Consider the following 24,111-nt stretch of genomic DNA (forward strand, 5'->3'; position numbering starts at 1 on the left):
TAAAAAACTACCTTATGTTGTGTTGATTTTATTTTTATTTTTTTAGAACCCACTCGCACATCATGTGAAAACCCTGGAATCCCACGGCACGGATCACAAAACAATACATTTGGCTACCAGGTAGGGTGTGTTAAGTTGTTTTTATAGTACACACTAGTTCAGAAGTTCTCAGACTATGATCCTGGAACCACTGATGATTAAAGGAGCACTTGCCTATGGTTTGCTAAGAACAAGATGCTCATATGGTTTTGGTTCTCCTTATTTCCAGCTGCAGATTTGCGTTAAAATCAGCAACAAACCCTTTAAATACTTTTCCAGTGCTAAATTCTATGCAAACAATTGTTATAGTTGCCAAACAGATGTTATGTGATCATAAATGGGAGGGAAAGTGTTCCACATACTCTGGAACTGGAAGGCCGGTAGTCTATGGATTAATCCCTATATTAAAATGTGGTCTACACGATGAAACATTTGGAAGCTCTAGTCATATACTCAATTTGACAAACTGTGATTTGGACCCTGCAGTGCTAATGTGTACGTTGATTTTGGCAGGAGAGGTCATTTTCTTAATTAAAAAAATAAACGTAATATCCAAGTTATTCATCTATCCAAGGCCTTGTCTACACTGGCAAGTTTCTGTACGGTAAAGCAGCTTTCTGTGGTGTAACTCCCGAGGTGTACACACTGCCAAGCCACTTAGTGCACAGAAACTGCGCAGTTTTAATGCAGTAAAAAAACCACCCCGACGAGAGGCGTAGAGCTTTCTGCGCTGGGGCTATAGTGTAGACACCCTGGTCGATTACAGCGTGGCAATTGGTCTCCCAGAGGTATCCCACAATGTCTGTTCTTGCCTCTCTGGTCATCGGTTTGAATTCTACTGCCCTGCCCTCAGGTGACCACCCCTTTAATTCCTGGGGAATTTTGAAAGTCCCCTTCCTGTTTGCTCGGTGATGCGTGCAGTGGTTTCAGCGCATCTTTCCGGGTGACCATGCCTGCTGCATGCACCAGGCGATCCCCCGCTTGGAGCAATGCTGAGCTGCTGGACCTCATCAGCATTTGGGGAGAGGAGGCTGTCCAGTCCCAGCTGTGCTCCAGCCATAGGAATTATGCTACCTACGGACAAATTTCACGATGCATGAAAGAAAGGGACCATGCCCAGGATACAATGCAGTGCAGGATCAAAGTGAAGGAGCTGCAGAACGCCTACCATAAGGTGTGGGAGGCAAACTGCCACTCCGGTGCTGCACCGATGAGCTGCCGGTTCTACAAAAAGCTGGATGCAATACTCGGTGGCGATCCCACCTCCACTGCGAAGGCCACTGCCGATACTTCAGTGGCTCATGTGCCAGTCAAGAGTGGACTGAGCCAGGAGGAGGAAATCTTGGATGAGCATGTGGAGGAGGAGGGGGACCCAGAGGCAGAGCACAACTCAGAGGTCAGAGATGCAAGCAGCCAGGAGCTCTTCTCTACCCCAGAGGAATAAACAATACTGCGTCTATAAAATGTTACATTTTGGCTTCACAGATATTACCTTGGGAGCCAAGCCTCCCTCTTTATTATCACTGGCTGAACGGCTACGCAGAATTAGAAAGCGGACACGAAAAACTAAAGAGGACTTTCTGCGTGATGTCATGATGCACTCAGTGGCCAAAAAACAAGAATTGAAGGAGTGGCGGGACAGTGAGAAGAGGGACCGAAAGGAGAATGCAGCATGCCAGAATGAAGCCACGGAGTGGCTCTTAAACGTTATGGAGCACCAAGCGGACACACTCCAGGAGCTACTAACGCTGCAAACTGAGCAGCTCCACACCCACCCTCCCCTGCAGCTGCTTTTGCAAAACTCTTTCCCATGCTCCCACCAGACTCACCAACACACTCTTATCAACCTCCTGGCTCTAGTCTGGACCCGCTGCATTCCACTTCTGCCCATCACAGTCCAGCCCTGCAGACTCCCAGTACCCACTGCAGGTTAGCCCTGCTGAAGTACAGTACTTACTGCACTGTAATCCAAAGGACAAGGTTGCATATGATACCTGGACATACACAAATCTTTAACCATCCCAGGACCCCACCTCCTCCTGGGACTCTCCCTTCCCCATCCACCACAGAACTGATGTGTTTTTTTGTTTGTCTCTCTCCTCTCATTGTTGTTGTTTTTTTAAATTGTGTTTAAAAGCAATCTTTACTCCATTAATTGAAAGCAAACAGATCCCTTCAAAGCAACAGGCAGTTTTCTTAAACCTTCACAGTGTATTGTCTGCACCAGTCACAATCACCTCCTAGTATTACTGCACTCCCGAGCATAGCAACAAATATTACTGGCTTTCAGCTTCAAATTGTTGCCTCAGGTCATCCCTAATCCTTATTGCCCCATGCTGCACTCCTCTAATAGACCTGGTCTCTGGCTGTTCAAATTCAGCCTCCAGGCACTGAGCCTCAGCTGTCCAGCCCTGAGTGAAGCTTTCACCCTTCCCTTCACAAATATTACATAGTGTACAGCACACGGCTATAAGCATAGGAATATTGTCACCGGTGAGGTCCAGCCTCACATATAGGCAGTGCCAGCGGGCCTTTAAATGGACAAAAGTACACTCAACAGTGTCAAGGTTCCCCATGTATGGCTTCATAAGCCATGGCATTAAGGGGTAGGCAGGGTCTCCCAGGATCACAATAGGCATTTCAACTTCCCCTATGGTGAACTTCTGGTCCAGAAAGAAAGTCCCTGATTGTAGCTTCCTGAACAGGCCAGTGTTCCGAAAGATGTGTGTGTGTCATGCACCTTTCCAGATCAGCCTGTGTTAATGTCTATGAAATTCCCATGGTAATCCACAAGCACCTAGAGAACCACAGAGAAATACCTCTTCCAATTGAAGTACTCGGTGGCTAGGTGGTCTGGTGCCAGAATTGGAATATGTGGGCCATCTATCGCCCCTCCACAGTTAGGGAAGCCCATTTGTGAAAAGCCATCTACAATGTCACACACGTTGCCCAGAGTCACGGTCTTTTGGAGCAGGATATGATTAATGGCCCTGCACACGTCCATCAACACAAGTCCAATGGTCAACTTTTCCACTCTGAACTGGTTAGTGACTGATCGGCAGCCATCTGGAATAGCCAGCTTCTACAGTGCAATTGCCATGCGCTTCTCCAACAGCTGGACAGCTCTCTTTCTCATGTCCTTGTACCGCAGGACTGGGGCGAGCTCATCACACAGTCCCATGAATGTGGCTTTCCTCATTCGAAAGTTCTGCGGCCACTGCTCGTTATCCCAGACGTGCATGACAATGTGATCCCACCACTCAGTGCTTGTTTCCTGAGCCCAAAAGCAGCGTTCCACTGTGGTCAGCACCTCCGTGAATGCCACAAGCAATCTCATGTCGTAGCTACTACACTTGGTGAGATCAATGTCACACTCTTCTTGCCTTTGTAGTTTAAGGAATAACTCCTCTTCCACTTGTGACTTGTTAGTGAGAGCAAGCAGCATATTGGTCAATAGTGCAGGATCCATTCCTGGATACCAAAGATGCAGAAGACGCACTACACCAACCATTGAAAGATGGTGCCAAATGCGGATGGAAGCACATGGATTGCTGGGATGCGAAGCAATGTATCACGGGACATTGGGACAGGACCTAGGTTGTCCCATGACCCTCTCCACCTTCCCACAACTTTTGCGGCAGAAGAGGAAGAGATGCTCTGTGGGATAGCTGCCCAGAGTGCACCGTTCTGAATACCAGTGAAAGTGCCACAAGTGTGAACATGCTTTTGTGCAGGCAGCTGACAGTGTAAACACACAACAGTGGTTTCCCTTCAGCGTCTCTGAGCGGTGATGTAACTGCCAGCGACGTAACTCTGCCAGTGTAGACATACCCTTAGTTTTTCTTATATTGAGGAAATACTAATATAGCACCAAAACCTGAAATTGAAGGTCAGTTTTTAATCAGCAAAATTATCATTGATTTCAGTGGGATATTTCCTAGGTAAGGATTGAGTAAACTGAGTAAGGATGTCAGGATTTGGCCCATATTTTGCTAATAATACGATAAAACAGTTATAGTCAAGCCAATTTTCCTCTTGCTCACACCAAAATATATCAGGAGAGATGCCAGTGTAAAATGAATTTAAGTGAAAAGAGAATCAGTCTCATCATTCTTTAAAGAATACAGTACATAGACGATTCGTGCATGCTTTTGAGACAACAAAATGCTACATTAGAAGTGCTTATTATATTCATTGCATTGCCATTTTCTGTAATTTTGTTGTCAAATTCCCTAGGGTCATTTGTCTGACATGTTAATCATCTGTCTTACATTCTGACAGGCCAGTCTGATCCCTCTAGATTTTTGTTTTTGTTTTTGTTTTTCCTCTGGTGAATGGAAGCATCATTAGCATCCAGCATACAACTCTTCAAATAAACAGGCATTTTGTCAACTGATACATAGTTTCTAAAACAAATGTAGCTATTGACAGGATTTACAACTTTGATCCCCAAGGTTCTAAGTGCCTTGCAGATTAATAGGGCAATGCTGTAAATGCACTTCAGCAGTGTTTAGTACTCTCTTTCCCTGTAGGAACTGCAGCACTCCTTCTTCTGCTTAAGGGGAAGGGTTAGGAGGTAGCTCCTTTCTCTGATGCCTAGTGGGGAAGGAAAAACCAAGATAACACTGCCTTGGCCACTCTGGCTAGACATAGAGGAAGGATGAAGAAGAATCCAAATCTAAATCCAAAACGCAACAAACCAGATCTTGGCAGAAAGACAATCAACATCTAGCACCATATCTAGTAATATGTAGGAAGACTTTATGGACAATTATAGAGACACAGTGGGTGAAGTAGTATATTTTATTGGCCCAACTTCTGTTGGTGAGACAAGCTTTCAAGGTACACAGAGCCCTTCTTCATGTACCTTGTCTCTCTAATGTCCTGGGACCAAGACACGACAACAACACTGCACACACAGTTATGGAGGATTAGGCAGAGCACTTTGAAGTTTTAGCAAGTGAATAATGAAGAGTTTTTGTCAGATAAAGTTCTGCTTCTAAAATAGTAGATGTTCCGCACAATTTGTACATATACAATGTCACCAGTTAACACTAGTAGAACCAAGTTGCATACTTCATTGTGCAGCTTCTAATTAAGATCTCACAAACACGGAGAAAGTTTAGGTCTGAGGCTGACAGTAAAACCCCAAAGTAGAATACCTTCCACCTGACACCTCTGGTTGTTGGGTGTCAGATTACACAGAATGAACATGGCATGGCCTCTTGGCAATGCTAACCCCAAGTTATGGGTTTCCACAGTGCCAATTTCTTCCTAGCTATCCACTTCCCTGCCTGGCCAGTCCTCTTCTGTCACCAGAACTCCAAGATCAGGCTCTTTTAAGCTGGCTACACAGAGAATTATCCAGCCCTGACCTCCCCACTTTGCTGTTTTGAAGTGATCTCCAGACTTTGCATTTTATAATCTGTGCCTACAAAAAAGCCACTACCTGCCTGCTTTCCCAGGTCCCAAAGATAGGGTCTATGCACAGTGTGGGTCTCTTCTAGATCACAGCATACATGCTATCACCACATCACAATGTAATGATGCTAGTTGGAGTTTTCCAGAGGAAAGATTAGACAGAAATTGAGTTAGGGTATCAGTATTTGGCCCTTGCATATTAAGTTAAGCAGATGTGCATCAAAAATGCTAGCTTAGCCGTACTTCAGATACCAGCCACAGAATGTAAATAAATGGTATCGTATGGTATAATTGGGATGTGTACCTGCTTTTAGGATATTATCATTCATTCCAATATTTTGTTATGTAGCAAATTTATCCTGAACACAGTATATTATATCAAGCAGATATTACAAAGACAAAATACCTTTGTCTCAGTATATAGCAACTTCATCTATAAGCTTGAAAAATAAATTGTTTCTTTGAAATGAACTGTGGGTTTGAAATATTTGTTCAGAGATATTGCTAGTAACATAGGAAATTGTTTATAGCACATTGACCATAAGCCATTACAGCGCACCATACTGCTGAAATGAAGCAAGGATTTATTTAGAACAATCTGTCTTGCATGCTAGGCTCTGTAGTTCTATTTTTTTTCCAATTTAGGTTTTTGTGGAAATTCAGCAATTTTCCTGCATGTTAAAGCTTGAAGGGAGCCAAAGTGCAAACTGTATTTAGAAAGAAAAATAGCCACATTACACCCCTAGTATCCTTGTATTAGCTCTTGGGTCTGTTTTATGATGCGCCTTCTGATATTCAATATGAAGATAAGGGAAAACCTTGTAAACTTTCTTCTTCTGTGAATTTAGTGTTTATAAAGCTATAATTTGATAGCACTGTAGAATGAAAACCTGTTTATTTCAAGATAAGTGCTGTATAGTATGGACAGCCATGTGTACACCTCCAAATCTTCCCCCACCACTATTCCCCAATCTTGATCTGGAGCAGTGAAAGAATAGTTCATTCTTAGTCTAATCAGCCTTTAACTTCCAACAAGGATGCAAATTGTGTGAGATTATGTGATGTGCACACACATTCACAGGGAACTAAGACTACAAACTTATTTCACAGAGACCAATAATTTTGTTTATTTAGTAGCAAAGACGTTTATGCCTATGGCACTGGACTGGATTAATAGAAGTGATGTAGTGGTGAAAGTGCCATTACCAATACTCTGAGCAACCCCGTTTTTCTGAGAGAGCCTTTATGACCATGTAGGTTTTCAGCTAGGATTAAGCTAGGGTGTCAAGAGGTGCATTTTATTTCACTTCCAAAAGAATGGCCAAATGTTAGTTGAGCAAAAGAACTGATACAGCAGAAACACTGGGGAATGCACACCAGCCATCCCTTATATCCAGGCATACTTGCCTTCCAAAAATATAACTTTTTATTGCTTTTGTTTGTTAAAAAAAATACAGAGCTCTACAATAAATAACAGATGTTTAGTATGAAAAGACTGCTTTAAGTCCCTTTATGGTCAGAATAATGACTCTAAAGATGCACCTTCTTACTCAATAGATCTGTTTCCTGAAAGTCATATCTACCAGTTAGTGATGAAAATAAGATTTCCCCACATTTTACTTCCATTCAACTAAGAGAGGATAGAGTGAGATGGCTTCTACTCTAGTTTGCACATGATTGTGAAGAATAGTTAACTCTGTTCTAAGTGGCGAATCTTTACTTCTGGTGCAGACAAGCAAGAAAGAAAGAATAGAGCTTCACTCTAGTTTGCAGGGGTGGCTGATAGAGAAAACATTTTAACTTGTAAAGTGAGGAACCATGAGTTTTACACAGGTAGTTATTAGATCCCATTGCCTGCCAATGAATGGATACTGGGCATCTCATTAATGTCCCATTCACCTGGTCTGACCACCAACAACTGCAAGCAAGACTTGTAGTATGAGCTGAGACTGTGGTATGAGCAAGACACACACTAGACTTTGTCAGTGGTGGGCAACCTGCGGCCCGCGGCCCATCAGGGTAATCTGATTGTGGGCCGCAAGACATTTTGCTGACATTGACCATCCACAGGCACAACCCCTCTCACCTTTGCTGCGGTTCACCGTTCCCAGCCAGCATGTCCCTGTGGCCCACCACTTCCTGCAGCTCCCATTGGCCAGGAACAGCAAACCGTGGCCACTGGGAACCGCAGGGGGCCGTGCCTGTGGATGGTCAAAGTCGGCAAAATGTCTCGTAGTCTGCAATCAGATTTCCCTGATGAGCTGCATGCGGCCCGTGGGTCGCAGGTTGCCCACCACTGCTCTATGTCCTTTAGTCCGTTTAGACTGAATGACCTCCCACTGGAAGTTCCATACATTATTAAGTCCTCTCTACAACATATTGTAACATAAGGATCATTAGAAGGAATGATGTGACACCAGATTGTCCAAAAAACCAACAAACTTTAATGCAGCCATCGCCCATATACAGCAGTACCTCCTTTATCTGCCTCCCCTACAGCTGGAAATCCACCACCCTACTCACCAAAAGAACACTTTGTTTCAGTTCCTATTCCCCTGCATCTGACTCTAGCCACATCCACTTACAACCCAGATTTTTTGGGAAGAGAAAACCCATTCAATATCCTGGTATAATCTGGCGACTGGAGGACCAAAAATAAAGACGGGTAGAATCACACTTAAAAAAATAGTTCTCCTTTCCTTTCCAGCACTCATAAAAAGTCAGATAGAACTCTAAGCAAATGCTTTGGTCAGTTGTTACTTTATCTGAACTGGTTTTACCATGACTAACTAAAACTTCTGCTGCTCTTAGTGAAGTGAATTTACTGCAATCTCAGATAGAAGTGTGTGTGTTTCAGTAACAATTGTGCTCATAGCTCATGCCTCCCATTTTGAAAATGTATTATTAGTAAACTTGGTTATGGTTGGGAATGGTTAATATTTATACACCTTCTTCTGAGATGAGCATCACCCCTCTGCTGAGTGGTAGGAGATATCCACTGCTTTGCAGCTTGATTTCCCAGTGGAGAAGAAATCAGTGATGCAGAGTCTGGGTATAAAATTAGCCCAATAGTGCAGTTTAAAATAAAAAAGGAGAACAATGCAGAAATATTTTCATGTGTTGCTACTGTATCAGGATACAAAAACATGAGGGTTTTTTAGCATTTTTAGTAGAAAAAATGTTTAGTGGAAAAATTTTGTGAATGTCATGAACAGGAATTTTCACAATATTTATGTTAGCAGTTTAAGCATTTCAATTTTATACTCTGGGATCAGGGATTTGTGGCATAGGAAGGCTGACGCTCCTAGATGGTGGGCAAGGTGCTGCTGCAGGATGGGGGTTTGTACTTTTGAATGGGGGGCAGTGCTGTGGTGCACTGCCAGCTTCAAAGGAGAGGAATTTCCACAGCCCCACACAATCTCCAGTTCCTTTGCGTTTGAGCCAATCACTGCTCGGGGGGGAGTTGATGCCTGAGGAACTGGGTGGTAGGCAGGAGATGCAGCCTTGGGATAAAGGCAGCAGCCACAGTATGAGTGAGTTTCCTTTGCCAGTGTTCCTCTAGATCTTGGAACCCAGGATTTTTGCTGCAGTCAAACCCAATGGGTATGACTCTTCAGGCACTCCTTAAGGACCAACTTCCTGTTTGCACATCTCTGGTTTGAGCAGGACTACATTGTACAGAACTTGAAATAATAGAATCATACAAATCTAGGACTGGAAGGGACCTCGACAGTTCAGCTATCCCAGTCCTCTGCACTGAGGCAGGGCTAAGGATCACCGTCCCTGACAGGTCTTTGTCTAACCTGTTCTTAAAAACTCCAGTGACAGATGTTCCACAACCTCCCTAGGTAATTTGTTCCAGTGCAACTACCTTTACAGCTAAGACATTTTCCCTAATGTCTAACCATATCTCCCTTGCTGCAATCTGAACCCATTACTTCTTGTCCAGTCCTTCATAGATAAGGAAAACAATTTATCACCCTCCTCTTTTATGTACTTGAAGACTTTTATTGTGTTCCCCCCTCAGTCTTCTTTTCGGAAGACTACACAAACCCATTTTTTTCAGTCTTTCCTCACAGGTCATGTTTTCTAGACCTTTAATCCTTTTTGTGGCTCTCCTCTGGGTTTTCTCCAGATTGTCTACATCTTTCCTGAAGTATGTGTGCTGGCACTGGACACAGTACTCCACCTGAGGCATTATCAGTGCTGAGTAGAGCAGAAGAATTACGTTTCATGACTTGCTTACAACACTCCTGCTAACACGTCCAAGCATGATGATCACTTTTATTTTTTCAATGGTATTACCTTGTTGACTCATATTTAGTGTCTAATCCATTGTAACCTCAGATCATTTTTTGCAGGACTCCTTCCTATTAATCATTTCCCATTTTGAATTTGTGAAGTTGATTGTTCCTTCCTAAGTGGAGCACTTTGCATTTGTCCTTATTGAATTTTATCCTGTGTATTTCAGGCCTTTTCTCCAGTTCATCAAGATCATTTTGCATTCAACTCATATCCTCCAAAGCACTTCCAACCCCTCCCAACTTGGTTTTGCCCACAAACTTTATAAGTGTACTCTCTATGCCATTATCCAAATCATTGATGAAGATATTGAACAGGACTGGACCAAGGACAGATCCCTGCAGGACCCCTCTCGATACACCCTTCCAGTTTGACTGTGAACCATTGATAACTACACTCTGAGTATGATTTTCCAATCAGTTGTGTACCCACCTAATATAGGTTCATCTAGACTGTATTTCCCTAGTTTATTTTTGAAAATGTCATGTGAGACAGTATCAAAAGCCTTACTAAAGTCAAAATAGATCTACTGCTTACCCCCTATCCACAAGACTTGTTACCCTGTCAAAGGAGGATATTAACTTGGTTTGACATGATTTGCTCTTGACAAATCCATACTGACTGTTACTTTTCTCCTTATTATCTTCCAGGTGCTTACAAATTGATTGTTTAATTATTTGCTCTGTTATCTCTCCGGGAAGTGAATTTAAGATGACTAGTCTATAATTCCCTGGGTTGTCCTTATTCCTCTTTTTTATAGATAGGTACTATATTTGCCTTTTTCTAGTCCTCTGAGATCTCTCCTGTCTTCCACAAGTTCTCAACAATAATTGCTAATGGCTCAGAGATCTCTTCAGCTAGTTCCTTAAGTGTTCTAGGATATATTTCACCAGGCACTGGTGACTTGAAGGCATCTAACTTGCCGAAGTAATTTTTAACTTGTTCTTGCCCTATTTTAGCCTAAGGTCATACCCCATTTACACTAATGTTCACTGTATTAGTCATCTGATCAGTTCTTGGTGAAAACTAAAACAAAAAGGGAATTTAACACTTTGGTCAGTGCTGTATTTTCAGTAATTGTCTTTCCCTCCTCATTGAGTAATGAGCTTACCCTGTTCTTGGTCTTCCTCTTGCTTCTAATGTATTTGCAAAATGTTTTATTGTTACCCTTTAATCATATTTTGTCCCTTGGCCTTTCAAATTTTGTCCCTACATGCTTGTGCTGATTTTTTTTAATATTTATCCTTTGTCATTTGACCTAGTTTTCACTTTTTGTATGACTCTTTCTGATTTTCTATATTAGAATGTTGATTGAAGATTACTATGGAGCCTAAAGTGGATAGAATTCCTGATAGGTTTCAGAGTAGCAGCCATGTTAGTCTGTATCCGCAAAAAGAAAAGGAGTACTTGTGGCACCTTAGAGACTAGCAAACTTATTTGAGCATAAGCTTTTGTGAGCTACAGCTCACTTCATCGGATGCATGCAGTGGAAAATACAGTGGGGAGATTTATATACACAGAGAACATGAAATAATGGGTGTTACCATACACACTGTAACAAGAGTGATCAGGTAAGGTGAGCTATTACCAGCAGGAGAGCGGGGGTAGGGGGGGCGGGAGAACCTTTTGTAGTGATAATCAAGGTGGGCCATTTCTCGTAGTTGACAAGAATGTGTGAGGAACAGTGGGGGGGGAAATAAACATGGGGAAATAGTTTTACTTTGTGTAATGACACATCCACTGACAGTCTTTATTCAAGCCTTAAATTAATTGTATCCAGTTTGCAAATTAATTCCAATTCAGCAGTCTCTCCTTGGAGTCTGTTTTTGAAGTCTTTTTGTTGTAACATTGCGACCTTTAGGTCTGTAATCGAGTGACCGAAGAGATTGAAGTGTTCTACGACTGGTTTTTGAATGTTATAATTCTTAACATCTGATTTGTGTCCATTTATTCTTTTGCATAGAGACTGTGCAGTTTGGCCAATGTACATGGCAGGGGGGCATTGCTGGCACATGATGGCATATATCACATTGGTAGATGTGCAGGTGAATGCGCCTCTGATAGTGTGGCTGATGTGATTAGGCCCTATGATGGTGTCCCCTGAATAGATATGTGGACACAGTTGGCAACAGGCTTTGTTGCAAGGATAGGTTCCTGGGTTAGTGGTTCTGTTGTGTGGTGTGTGGTTGCTGGTGAGTATTTGCTTCATGTTGGGGGCTGTCTGTAAGCAAGGACTGGCCTGTCTCCCAAGATCTGTGAGAGTGATAAGTCGTCCTTCAGGATAGGTTGTAGATCCTTGATGATGTGTAAGAGAGGTTTTAGTTGGGGGCTGAAGGTGATGGCTAGTGGCGTTCTGTTATTTTCTTTGTTGGGCCTGTCCTGTAGTAGGTAACTTCTGGTTACTCTTCTGACTCTGTCGATCTGTTTCTTCACTTCAGGAGTTTGTAAGAATGCTTGATAGAGATCTTGTAGGTGTTTGTCTCTGTCTGAGGGACTGGAGCAAATGCAGTTGTATCGTAGAGCTTGGCTGTAGACAATGGATCGTGTGGTGTAGTCTGGATGAAAGCTGGAGGCATGTAAGTAAGCATTGCGGTCAGTAGGTTTCCAGTATAGGGTGGTGTTTATGTGACCATAGCTTATTAGCACCATAGTGTCCAGAAAGTGGATCTCTTGTGTGGACTGGTCCAGGCTGAGGTTGATGGTGCGATGGAAATTGTTGAAATCCTGGTGGAATTCCTCAAGCGCTTCTTTTCCATGAGTCCAGATGATGAAGATGTCATCAATGTAGCGCAAGTAGAGTAGGGGCATTAGGGGACGAGAGCTGAGGAAGCGTTGTTCTAAGTCAGCCATAAAAATGTTGGCATACTGTGGGGCCATGCGGGTACCCGTAGCGGTGCCACTGATTTTAAGGTATACATTGTCCCCAAATGTGAAATAGTTATGGGTGAGGACAAAGTCACAAAGTTCAGCCACCAGGTTTGCCGTGACATTATCGGGGATACTGTTCCTGATGGCCTGTAGTCCCTCTTTGTGTGGAATGTTGGTGTAGAGGGCTTCTACATCCACTGTGGCTAGGATGGTGTTTTCAGGAAGGTTTCAGAGTAACAACTGTGTTAGTCTGTATTCGCAAAAAGCAAAGGAGTACTTGTGGCACCTTAGAGACTAACCAATTTATTTGAGCATAAGCTTTCATGAGCTACAGCTCACTTCATCGGATGAAGTGAGCTGTAGCTCACGAAAGCTTATGCTCAAATAAATTGGTTAGTCTCTAAGGTGCCACAAGTACTCCTTTGCTTTTTGTTTTCAGGAAGATCAACAATGGATTGTAGTTTCCTGAGAAAGTCAGTGGTGTCTCAAAGATAGCTGGGCGTGCTGGTAGCGTAGGACCTGAGGAGGGAGTCTACATAGCCAGACAATCCTGCTGTCAGGGTGCCAATGCCTGAGATGAGGGGGCATCCAGGATTTCCAGGTTTATGGATCTTGGGTAGCAGATAGAATACCCCTGCTCGGTGTTCTAGGGGTGTGTCTATGTGGATTTGTTCTTGTGCTTTTTCAGGGAGTTTCTTGAGCGAATGGTGTAGTTTCTTTTGGTAACCCTCAGTGGGATCAGAGGGTAATGGCTTGTAGAAAGTGCTGTTGGAGAGCTGCCGAGCAGCCTCTTGTTCATATTCCGACCTATTCATGATGACGACAGCACCTCCTTTTTCAGCCTGAGTGTTTACATAATGTGTCATTGATTCTTGATCTTGAACAAGGTACTTAGTCCAATATTTTCATATTGGATCCCTAAGCAGCCTGATATGTAACTCTCCTTGCTTTCTGTGGGAGCCAGTGGAATTTCCTCTACTCAGCATCTCAAAAATTAGGCCACTGTGTTTAGGTGCAAAATATGGGTGAAAGTAAAGGGAGAAAGGGATGTATCCAGCTCTTTCCTTCATAGAAAATTGTTGATTCCTCTTCAAAAGAATGTTTCTGAAACAAAGAGGAGAATAAGTAGATTCATATGTCTTTTGCATTGAAATGTTACAAATGTGTTTAACACAGTGGTATTGATTTGGTGGCTGGAGCAGGAGCAAAAGGATGTTTGCTTCATAACCAGAATGCCAAAATATTGTTTGATTGACAGATACCAAATAAATAGAACAGGTATAGAAGAAACCTTGGTTCAAAACTGTTCGTTTGAAGAAATGGAGAGCTGATGTCCACTAATCTGTTATAAGAGTAACACGTATTGCCAGGCAATCTAGTATAGTTGATTGGATTCAATGCTACTTTATCAGATAAAAGAGCATTAATATTGCAATTCAATGTAATTTCAATAACTGTCAATAGTGTTTTCCTAGTATGTATTTCATTATGAAAACCTGGTTTGCTGCATCTCTTTAAAATAATTATATAGTCCAGTGGACGTTGTAAAGGAAAAAAAGTTTCAATATTAATTCACATACAAGCACTATGCATAGCTCATGGGTTATTATAACATTTCACCATGATGAGAATACTGAGCTGAAATGGAATTGTACTATAAGGTTTCGAATAATTGTTTATAGTAGTGAAGCACTATGTTTAACGGGATTCAGTTGTTACGAAAGATGTGCATATTTTACCTTTTGGGGATCAAGAACTTTTATCAAGCCTTTTAAACTTAATCAAAATTAAAAAAAAAATGTAAATGCACTGCGCTATGGAAAGTTAGTGCAAACTCAACAACCTCTCCTTCAAACATGCATCAAAAGATACAAAGCTCACTAGATGGCACATTTGACCTATGACGTCTGTATCTAAAGATGTTTAAGCACAAGTGTATATGAGTTAACAATTCTCAGTGTATAATAAATGGCCCTGTACTTAGTGTATTCAAAAGCGATGATACTGCGAGCATTCAGACACTATTTTTGCTTCATTTGCAAAGAATCCTTTCCTTTTTTTTTCAAATTATCCATTCCAAGCCTAAAAAAATGATGAACTCAGAGGAGTTAAGAGTGTAGATTTTCATGTATTCACATTGTTATCTATTAAACATATTGATTTTTTTTCTCTTCTTGTAGAGAGAGAGTAAAGTTAAACACCATAGGGCTCAAAGCTAAAAGAAAATGCTTGAACCATGGAGGCTTGAGTCAGAAGGAACTAGAGCTGGTCAGAGAAGTTCCAGTGAAACATTTTTCATCAGAATTTGCTGATTCCTTACAACAGAAATATTTGACATAATGGTTCAATTTCAAAGAAGTTTCAATGAAACCCACTGCCACAAAGGTTTCAAAACCTGCCTGATTTCCTGCCAGCACACTGACCGAAATCCGTGGCAGCCCCTGACAATGTGACAAGGAGATGAAAGCCTGGAAGGGCTGGCTCCCAATTTGTGACTCCTTGGAAGTCTGGGCTCCCAGGCTCGCAGCCCTTTGGCAGCCAGAGCTTCCACGGCTTCCAAGATCCCACTACATAGACTGTTCCAGAGTTAGGGCTCCATTCCCTTTCACTGAAATTTCTGAAATTTGAGGGTTTTCTTCCAAAGTACCAAATCCTCCACAGAATGGAATTCCCTTTTTCTGCCCAGCTCTTGAAAGGACTTCACAGCTCATCTTATCCATCCTGCATTCTGTGTAGGAGTTTTCCCTATTGATTGTGGAACAATTTATACTTCCTTGTGATAACATCATTGTACTTTCACTGTTTCATTAGGTGGGAAATGTTGTTCAATTTCAATGTAAAAAAGGACATCTTCTCCAAGGATCTACAACCCGAACTTGCCTCCCTGATCTTACATGGAGTGGGATTCAGCCAGAATGTATACGTAAGTAATGGGGATAAATATTTTTCTGTTAGTCTTGGATGGAAATAGTTACCCATGATAGGTTTCTTAAATTAACTTAAATGTACTATATTGTTGAAAAGTAGTGAACAATAATAAACTAAGTTTTGGTTTTCCTATGTCTATCACGGCTTGTAGAACTGTGAAAGATTAAAATCATATTTTACTCAATTTATCCATATTCATGTGATTTTAATCTTTCACAGTTCTGCAAGCCATTATAGACATAGGAAAACCAAAGCTCCGTTTATTATTGTTTATAGTTGATTGGATTCAATGCTACTTTATCAGATAAATGAGTGAGGGTGAGAGTGTGGCTGCAGGAGGGGTAGAGGAAAGGAAAAGGGATCATGGTAAAACTCTGTGCAGCCCTAAATTGCACTGGGGATGGGCAGCCCTGAATCAGGGAGTAACCCCCTCTGCACTTCATCCAAGTGGAACATCAAGGCCACTAAGTTTCGTCTGAGGTTTCAAAGCATATGCTCCAGTATTAATAATAACAAATTGTTTGCACTGCTTTCCTAGTACCCAGTGCTGATACTTTGAAAAAGGGCAGTGTGGCAATTTGTTAAGGTAACAATAATTAGTCACATCTGAAAGAGAGAGGAAGTTCTTTCTAAGTCAGGGAAGCTGTTTCTCTCCTAGGCGACTATGCACTTTAAGAGACTTATGCAAACTACTGTCTCGTAGTGCTGATTCATTTATACTGTAATGTCACAAGTAATGCCTTCCAGTTCTACAAACAGCCTGAAAACATGCCATCTGCGATGGTCATAAGATATGTCATAACTCATAACATAAGATCAGCAGGATGAGAACCACACATTACATGGATGGGAGCATGCAAGGTTGCTCTGTGACGTTGTGTTAGTGATTCAGTAGGTGACACTCTTCCCTCTGAGTGCTGAATCAGTGTTCAACTGCAATGAAAGGGGGCACTCTTCTGTTGAAGGTGCCATGTTTTGGATCTAGTGTAAAACTAATGTTTCAGACACCTGTACCAAGATGTTTTTCTCAAAAGAAGGTTCATTAAGAGTCATTCTGGGTCATTTCTACCCAGGATAATTACAGTCTGTTTTACCTAAAATTACTTCGTGTAACTTCAGGGTGACTCATTATTTTTCTTTGAGTGATTGCACATGTCCATTCCACTTCGGGTGTTTGTGCACACCATGTACTAGCAACAGGGATTTACCCCTTAGCGTGCTCCCTGTGCTGTCTCATGCTCCTGCATGATGGTATAAAGGGCAGAGCCACCCCCAACCTTTTTCAATTCCTTCTTACTGCCTGTGATGGTTATCAGAGTGTTCTACCTACCTACTGCAAGTGTTTCCCTAAGAAAGAGGGACGCACTTGTCTTCACTAGCAACATTAAAGCACTGCCGTAGCAGTGCTGCCGCAGCAGTGCTTTAACGTGGTGGTGTAGTTGCGGCACCAGAGAGAGAGCTCTCCCTGCGCTCTGAAGAAACCACCCCCACAAGGGGAATAGCTCCCAGCGCTGGTGCACTGTCTACACTGCCACTTTACAGCACTGAAATTTGCCACGCTCAGGAGGGTGTTTTTTCAGACCCTTGAGCAAGAAAGTTTCAGGGCTGTAAAGTGACAATGTAGTCAAGGCTTTAGCATTTCTATTGAATATAGCTGGTATTTGTTAATAGTTGATAGCTTTCTACTTGTAGGTTTCCTTTAAAAAAAAAACAGTGTACTCAGTGTACACTTCAGTTCATGCCTGTTCTGGATACCAATGCCTGGTGCTGGAGCATGCTCTGGTTTCTGGACTTCTAACCTTGTGATGGCTGCAAGAAGCTGATGCCAGTCAGTGACTTGCTCTCCAGGTGCCTGCAGTGCTTAAGAGAAGCCCACGTCAGGGACACGTGCCAAATATGAAGGAACTTTAAGCCCAGAATTAAAAGGGATAGGGAGGTCAGACTAAAGCACTTTCTTGCAGAGGCAACCCCCTGCAGCCACCCTTGGAGCCTTCCTATTTGGGTCAAGTACTGGGTGCCTCTCCTTCAGTTAACAGCAGTACTTCTGTCATGGCAGAGTCTTTGAACAAATCTCCTTATCTAGTACCAAAGAAGAAGCAGTGGGAGACTGCATCAAGGGATCCATCATCAAGCAGATCAAGGTCCCCAGCACCAGAGACCAGCAAATAAGCTGGGAAGGAGGGTAGAGTGCACTCGGTGTCAAGGCACTCCCCTGTGCAGACTGCACCTCGGGGGAGAGAAGGTTGTCAACTTTTACACCAGTACTTGTGCTGTTCAGACTGACCTCTAAGGGAGCACCATCCTGTTCAGTGATGCCATCATCTGTAGCTTAGCAGAGATTTTTCCTGTGCCATCAATGCCTGAAGCATATGACATAGCATGTGATCTACTGAGTCTCTTGGTGCAAACTCTGCTGGCAGTTCAAGAGACAGCTCACCCAGTACTAACAGACACTCATGCATATTTGCCAGCTACTAGAGTTCAGCCCCTGGTACTGTGGGCACTTCTGGACACTCTGGTACTCCCTTGTATGGCACCACCAAGAGGCAAGCCAGCAATGATTTAGCCAAGGCAGTCCTCACCAGACCTTTTCACCATTACCCTGGCACAAAGAAGCACCCCATCTCCCTGGTCAAATGACTCAGGTTCATCACCAGAGTTGGAAGTTGGATCTTATGTGTCACAGCCACGTCACATAAGCGATCACTCTCCCCACCCTGGTATCCACTGGAATTTCTTCATTGGTTGGCTAACAGGGAGCCATGGTCGGGAAGAAATTGGGTTTGGGTGCCATATCAATGACCGTATTGGAACCTGTGGGGATTTCCTCCTGCCTGCAGATCTTCTCCGCAACCCGTCCCCTCTACATCCTCCAGCAAACTGCACAAAGCGGTGCAGAGCTGCAGGAAGCCGCTCCAGGTACTGAGCTCAATCTGCCTCAGTGAATCCTTCTTAGGAAGAAAAGGGAAGCTCCACCTCAGCCAGCCATGTGTCCCTCTTCCTCATCGGCTGACGAGGTGGTAATGACTGGTGTTTCCTCCCATATGATTACACAACTCACCAGGACATCTTAAATAGGGTGTCTTCCTCCATAGATGTACAGGTGGAAGTAGTTCAGGAGAGCTCACGCAGATTGGTTGATACCTTGGAATCTTCTCAAGTGATGTTCCCCATAAATAAAACTGTTCTGGGACCCACAAAAGTATTGTGGCAAATGCCATCTTCCATCAGTGGAGGTATTATGTCCCCTTGCAGGGGGGTTAACATTTTTACACCCACCGTCACGTTCTTTGGTGGCCTGAGCTGTTAACAAAAGAGAGTCCCAGAGTCAGCAGGCATCTACCCGCAAATCAAAAGATGCAAAGAAGTTTGGTGTTATTAGCAGGAAAGTTTGTTTGACAGCTCTACTACAACTCCAGATTTCTAATCAGCTAGCATTGCTTGGACCTTATGATTAAGGCTACGTTTTAGTCACAGGTATTTTTAGAAAAAGTCATGGACAGGTCACGGGCAGTAAACAAAAATTCATGGCCCGTGACCTGTCCATGACTTTTATTATATATCCCTGACAAAAAATTGGGGGGGGGAAGCGGCAACTCGTGGGGATGGCACTGGGGAAGCCGTGGGTGCTGGAAGGGGGCAGCCCAGGGGGCACTGCAGGTACTGGGGGGATGCCGCGGGTGCTGGGGGGTGCGTAGGTGCTGCGGGTATGCAAGCTCCACAGGTGCTGGGGTGCGTGGCCCAGGGGGTGCCACAGGTGCTGGGGAGGATGGGGGGGACGCAGCTTGGGGGGGCTCAGGTTCTCAAGGGGGCGCCGTGGGTGCTGGGCGGAGTTCTAGGAAGCTGCCACCCCAGCTCCTTGCTCCACGTGCTGCCTCCGTTCCGCCGCAAGCCCCGGTTCTGCAGCTCTCATTGGCTGGGAACCACAGCCAATGGGAGATGTGGGGGCGGTACCTATGGGTGGAGGCAGCACATGGAGCTTGGAGCTGAGGGAAGGGAGTTGCTGTCGCCCTTCCGGGGAGCCCCCCCCTCCCAGGTAAGCACCACCCCATGCCCCAGCCCTGCTGCTGGGTGGTAGTGGGGGGGGCAAGACTGCCCCAGCAGCAGCCAGTGTGACTGGTCCAGGAGGTGCCCGAGCTGCTCAGGCGGCTCTCGGGCCAGCCGCACTGGGCTGCTGCAGAAGTCACAGAGGTCACAGAAATCCGTGACTTCTGTGATCTCTGTGACAAACATGGAGCCTTACTTATAATTTTTCCCTATGGAACAATATATTAAAATTTACAGACAAGCTGGTAGAGGAAGTGAAACAAAAAGTTTCTTGCAGTAGTGGATAAGGAAAAAAATGGTGGCCAGGATCTTGCCTCAGGGTGCATTGGATGCTGCATCAGCCATTATAATACATAGATGTTCATGGCACCAGTTATCAGTTCTTCTTCAGGAGGTCTAACAAACCATTCAGTATCTCACTTTTGAGGGACCGATGCTTTTTTTCCCTAACAGACTGATGACAAGCTTCATAGCCAAAAAGACTCTAGGCCTACCCTCAAGTTTTTGGATATTTACAGTCCTTTCACAAAGAAGTAGTTGTTCCATCCACAGCAGTCCTGCTGTTATGTTTCCTTTATGCCTTGTCACCAGGAAGCACTCTAGAAGAAAAAGGGAAAGTTACAGGAAGAGACCACCTCTGTCTCCTTTTTTGTCCACTGAACTCATCCAAACAGCCTGGGAACACCAAGCAGTCAGTTTGACATTCTCGTAGAGGACAGCTTACCAGTTGTAGTTTTCCAGCCTCTTCTACTCTCATTTTGTCCCAGCATGGAATATACCCTTCAATTTATGTCTACCCCCATTTCCTCCCCACTTCCACATCCCTTTTCAGGGACCACTCTCACAAAGCCATTTGTCTAGCCATTTGTCACACTTTCCTCACCCAAATCAAAGGAGTTTACTAGTTGTTATGGACAACAGGGCAGTGATGTCCTAGGTGAACAGAAAGGGAGAGGTCAAATTGTTGCTTCTATGCCAAGAAGCAATACTCCTCTGAGAGTTCAAACTCAAACCCTCTATGTTACGGGTGTCCTGAACACTCTTGCGGACTGATTGAGCAGATCATTCACCAGTCACCACAAGTGGTCTCTCCATCAGACATATTTTCCAAGTCTGGGGTGCTCCCCAGATAGACCTATTGGCAACCTAACCAAACAGGAAGTGTCATCAGTTTTGTTCACTGTCCAGTCACAGTCCAGGGTCTCTGATGGATGCTTTCCTGTTGTATTTGAACCTTCTGGTTCCACTCCTACCCAGGGTGGTGTTAAAAATTAAATATGGCCATGCTCACATAATACTCACACTGGCGTGGCTTTACCAGCATTGGTTTTCCATGCTACTGACCCTCTCTACCAGGGCTTCATTGACACTATCACCAGACCTGGACCTAATCTCTCAGAATCATCGTTACCTTGTCCATCTCTACCCAGAGATCCTTCACCTTATAGCCTGGATGCTCCATGGTGAACACTTCAGTAGGAGATCTGTTCAAGGGATGTGCAAAATGCCCTCTTGAATAGCAGAAAACTTTTACTAGGTACACTTACCACTTGAAGTGGAAAAGTTTCTCTCTCTGGTATCAACACAAAGGTGTTTCTCCACTACAAGATCCAATACGACACATGCTATACCTGAAATTTCCATCAGCTGCACTTAGCAGCTATCTTGGCTTTCCACACTCCGACTGGTAATTGCTTCCTTTTCTCCAGTCCCATGTCACTCACTCAGTTTTTTGAAGGCTCTGGACTGGTTATCTCCCCAAGTAGATGACCACATTCTTACTTGGTACTTAAACCTGGTATTAGCAACACTAACAAGTCCACACTTTGAACCACTGGCTACCGGTTTGTTACTTCATCTGTCAATGAAGTTAGCTTTTTTTGGTAGAAATTACCTCTGCAAAGAGAGTAGAAGAATTGAGAGGTCTGGTATCTGCTCCACTGTCTTCTACATGGATAAGATATATCTCCGTCTTCATCCAAATTTCTCACCAAAGTGATTTCTCACTTCCACATCAAGCAGGCAATATACTTACCAACTTTCTTCGCTAAGCCTCATGTTCATAAGGACGAGGAGAGACTCCACACATTGGATGCTAGGAGAGCATTAGCCTTTAACTTGGATAGGACTAAACTGTTTCAGTCTCCCTCCCAACTGTTAATGGTGATTGCGGACAGGATGAAGTGCCTTCCAGTCTATAGGAGTACTTGTGGCACCTTAGAGACTATCTTTAAAGTGCCTCAAGTACTCCTTTTCTTTTTGCAGATACAGACTGACACGGCTGCTACTCTGAAACCTTCCAGTCTATGTAACTCCACCGAACAGGGTGCTAGCACATTCAGCACGATCACACACAGGGTCTGCAGCCTTTCTCGCTCAAGAGCCTATTCTAAATATTTGTAGAGCTGTAACTTGGTGTTCAGGACATACTTTTACTTTTCATTATGCCATCGCTCAACAGTCTGGAGGACAGGTAGTCCTTCAGTCATTATTCAGACTCTTCTCCCATCTCCAGATTGAACTGTTTGTAAGTTTCCCAAAAAGGAAAGACATGCAATCACTCAAAGTATTAAAAATGGTTACTAACCTGTTTTGATAGTGTTGTTCTGTGAGATGTGTTGCACATGTCCATTTTATGACCCACCCCACTACCCCTCTATATCAGAGTCTGTCTGGTAAAAAAGGAGTAGAGGGGGGTTGTGAGTAGTTCTGCCTTTTAAACCATTGCACAGCAGCACTTGGCAGCAGCGGGTGAATGTACTACCCTGGTTGGTACCACTGAGGGAAAATCTCAGATGCTAGGGCTTGCAAACAACTGAAGTGGAATGGACATGTGCAATATATTTCAAAGAACAATAGTTTCAGAACAGGTTAGTAACCATTTTTCTTCATTTCCTGTTCTAAATTCTTATTTAGTTGCTGCCTGGTATTAAGCAATTGTTGCAATTTATGCAATGGGTGGTTGCCTGTTACTGCTGTGGAAGGCAATCAATACATGTATATGGTGTTTGGGCCTTCCATAAAATCTGCAAAGGTGGACACTCAAACTCAGTGGGCTGTCACACAAGAATAAAGATCTGCCTCATGTGTCTGCTTACAGAATTGGGCCCAGAGTTTATAAAACGTGAAGTGCTTAGTGAGCTCTCGGATGAGAAAGAACATATACATATAAGTAATTGTTGCTAATGCATTTGGTTTAATTAACTACCTGTCAAAATGTTTGAGGTTGTTTTTTCCTGAAATATTTTTACTATTTCAACTAAAAAGTAACGTACAGTTTCTTTGTAGCACACAGCTGTAAACAACCAGAGGCTCCAGTTCATGCTAATGTGGCTGGAATGGATCTCCCTTCACTTGGTTACACATTGATTTATACCTGTCAGCCAGGCTTCTTCCTAGCAGGAGGGTCAGAACACAGAGTCTGTAGATCTGATGGCACGTGGACTGGAAAAGTTCCAGTTTGTGAAGGTAACCCTTTCTGCTCCTCCTTCCCTCCCTCTACCTTTCATATATTAAACTTTTAATTTTCCCTTACTTGCTATTTAGTAACAATATATCACATAAATATATGTCTTTAAAATCTGTATATTATGTTGTCTTTTTCCATGTTTCATATAATAGCATTATATATTTGTGGGTAAAGTATTCAAAAGCCCCACCCACTTGACTTAGCACATAAGACTTAGGTCCCTAAGTCCTTTCTGAAAATGGGATTCAGACTCCTGAGTCACTGGGGCTGTTTTGAAAATTGTACCCTATATCCATGTACAAGACATATGCATTGTATAATACTCTTGTGTACATGTTATATCAATTAGAACTCCAGACATGCAAGCCTAGAGGATCCACTCTCGTTTCAGTCTTTATTACCATAAGTTTGTGCCTTGCAAAACTGCAGAACTTCACTGATATGCAGAGCAGATGTTGGGTTTTCTGGGGTTATAAAATGTACTGTACAGGATGATGTTTGGGAGCATGTGCTTTCCATATAAGAAGAAAAAGATGGCATGTTGAAAAGTGAACATGAAAATTTAGCCTGCATTTAAATTCAGAATTTAAGTGAACAGCATGAAGATGCAAACAGCAAACAGCAAGTTTGCAGGTGACACTAAACTGGGAGGAGTGGTAGATACGCTGGAGGGTAGGGATAGGATACAGAGGGACCTAGACAAATTGGAGGATTGGGCCAAAAGAAATCTGATGAGGTTCAACAAGGACAAGTGCAGAGTCCTGCACTTAGGACGGAAGAATCCAATGCACCGCTACAGACTAGAGACCGAATGGCTCGGCAGCAGTTCTTCAGAAAAGGACATAGGGGTTACAGTGGACGAGAAGTTGGATATGAGTCAACAGTGTGTCCTTGTTGCCAAGAAGGCCAATGGCATTTTGGGATGTATAAGTAGGGGCATAGTGAGCAGATCGAGGGACGTGATCGTTCCCCTCTATTCGACATTGGTGAGGCCTCATCTGGAGTACTGTGTCCAGTTTTGGGCCCCACACTTCAAG

The 24,111-nt window shown here is 43.4% G+C and overlaps 1 protein-coding gene across 1 annotated transcript in view; it reads left to right on the forward strand.

Annotated features, from left to right (window-relative positions):
• The window catches only part of CSMD3 (CUB and Sushi multiple domains 3), a 1,169,988-nt gene that overhangs the window by 1,120,919 nt on the left and 24,958 nt on the right, over positions 1-24,111 (forward strand). The window contains exons 63-65 of the mRNA XM_074943928.1: positions 47-120; positions 15,442-15,553; positions 22,894-23,073. Of these exons, the coding sequence (XP_074800029.1) occupies positions 47-120; positions 15,442-15,553; positions 22,894-23,073 (366 nt within the window). The remainder of the gene's footprint in view (positions 1-46; positions 121-15,441; positions 15,554-22,893; positions 23,074-24,111) is intronic.

This window comes from Natator depressus, chromosome 2 (assembly GCF_965152275.1).
Source record: "Natator depressus isolate rNatDep1 chromosome 2, rNatDep2.hap1, whole genome shotgun sequence".
Lineage (NCBI taxonomy): Eukaryota > Metazoa > Chordata > Testudines > Cheloniidae > Natator > Natator depressus.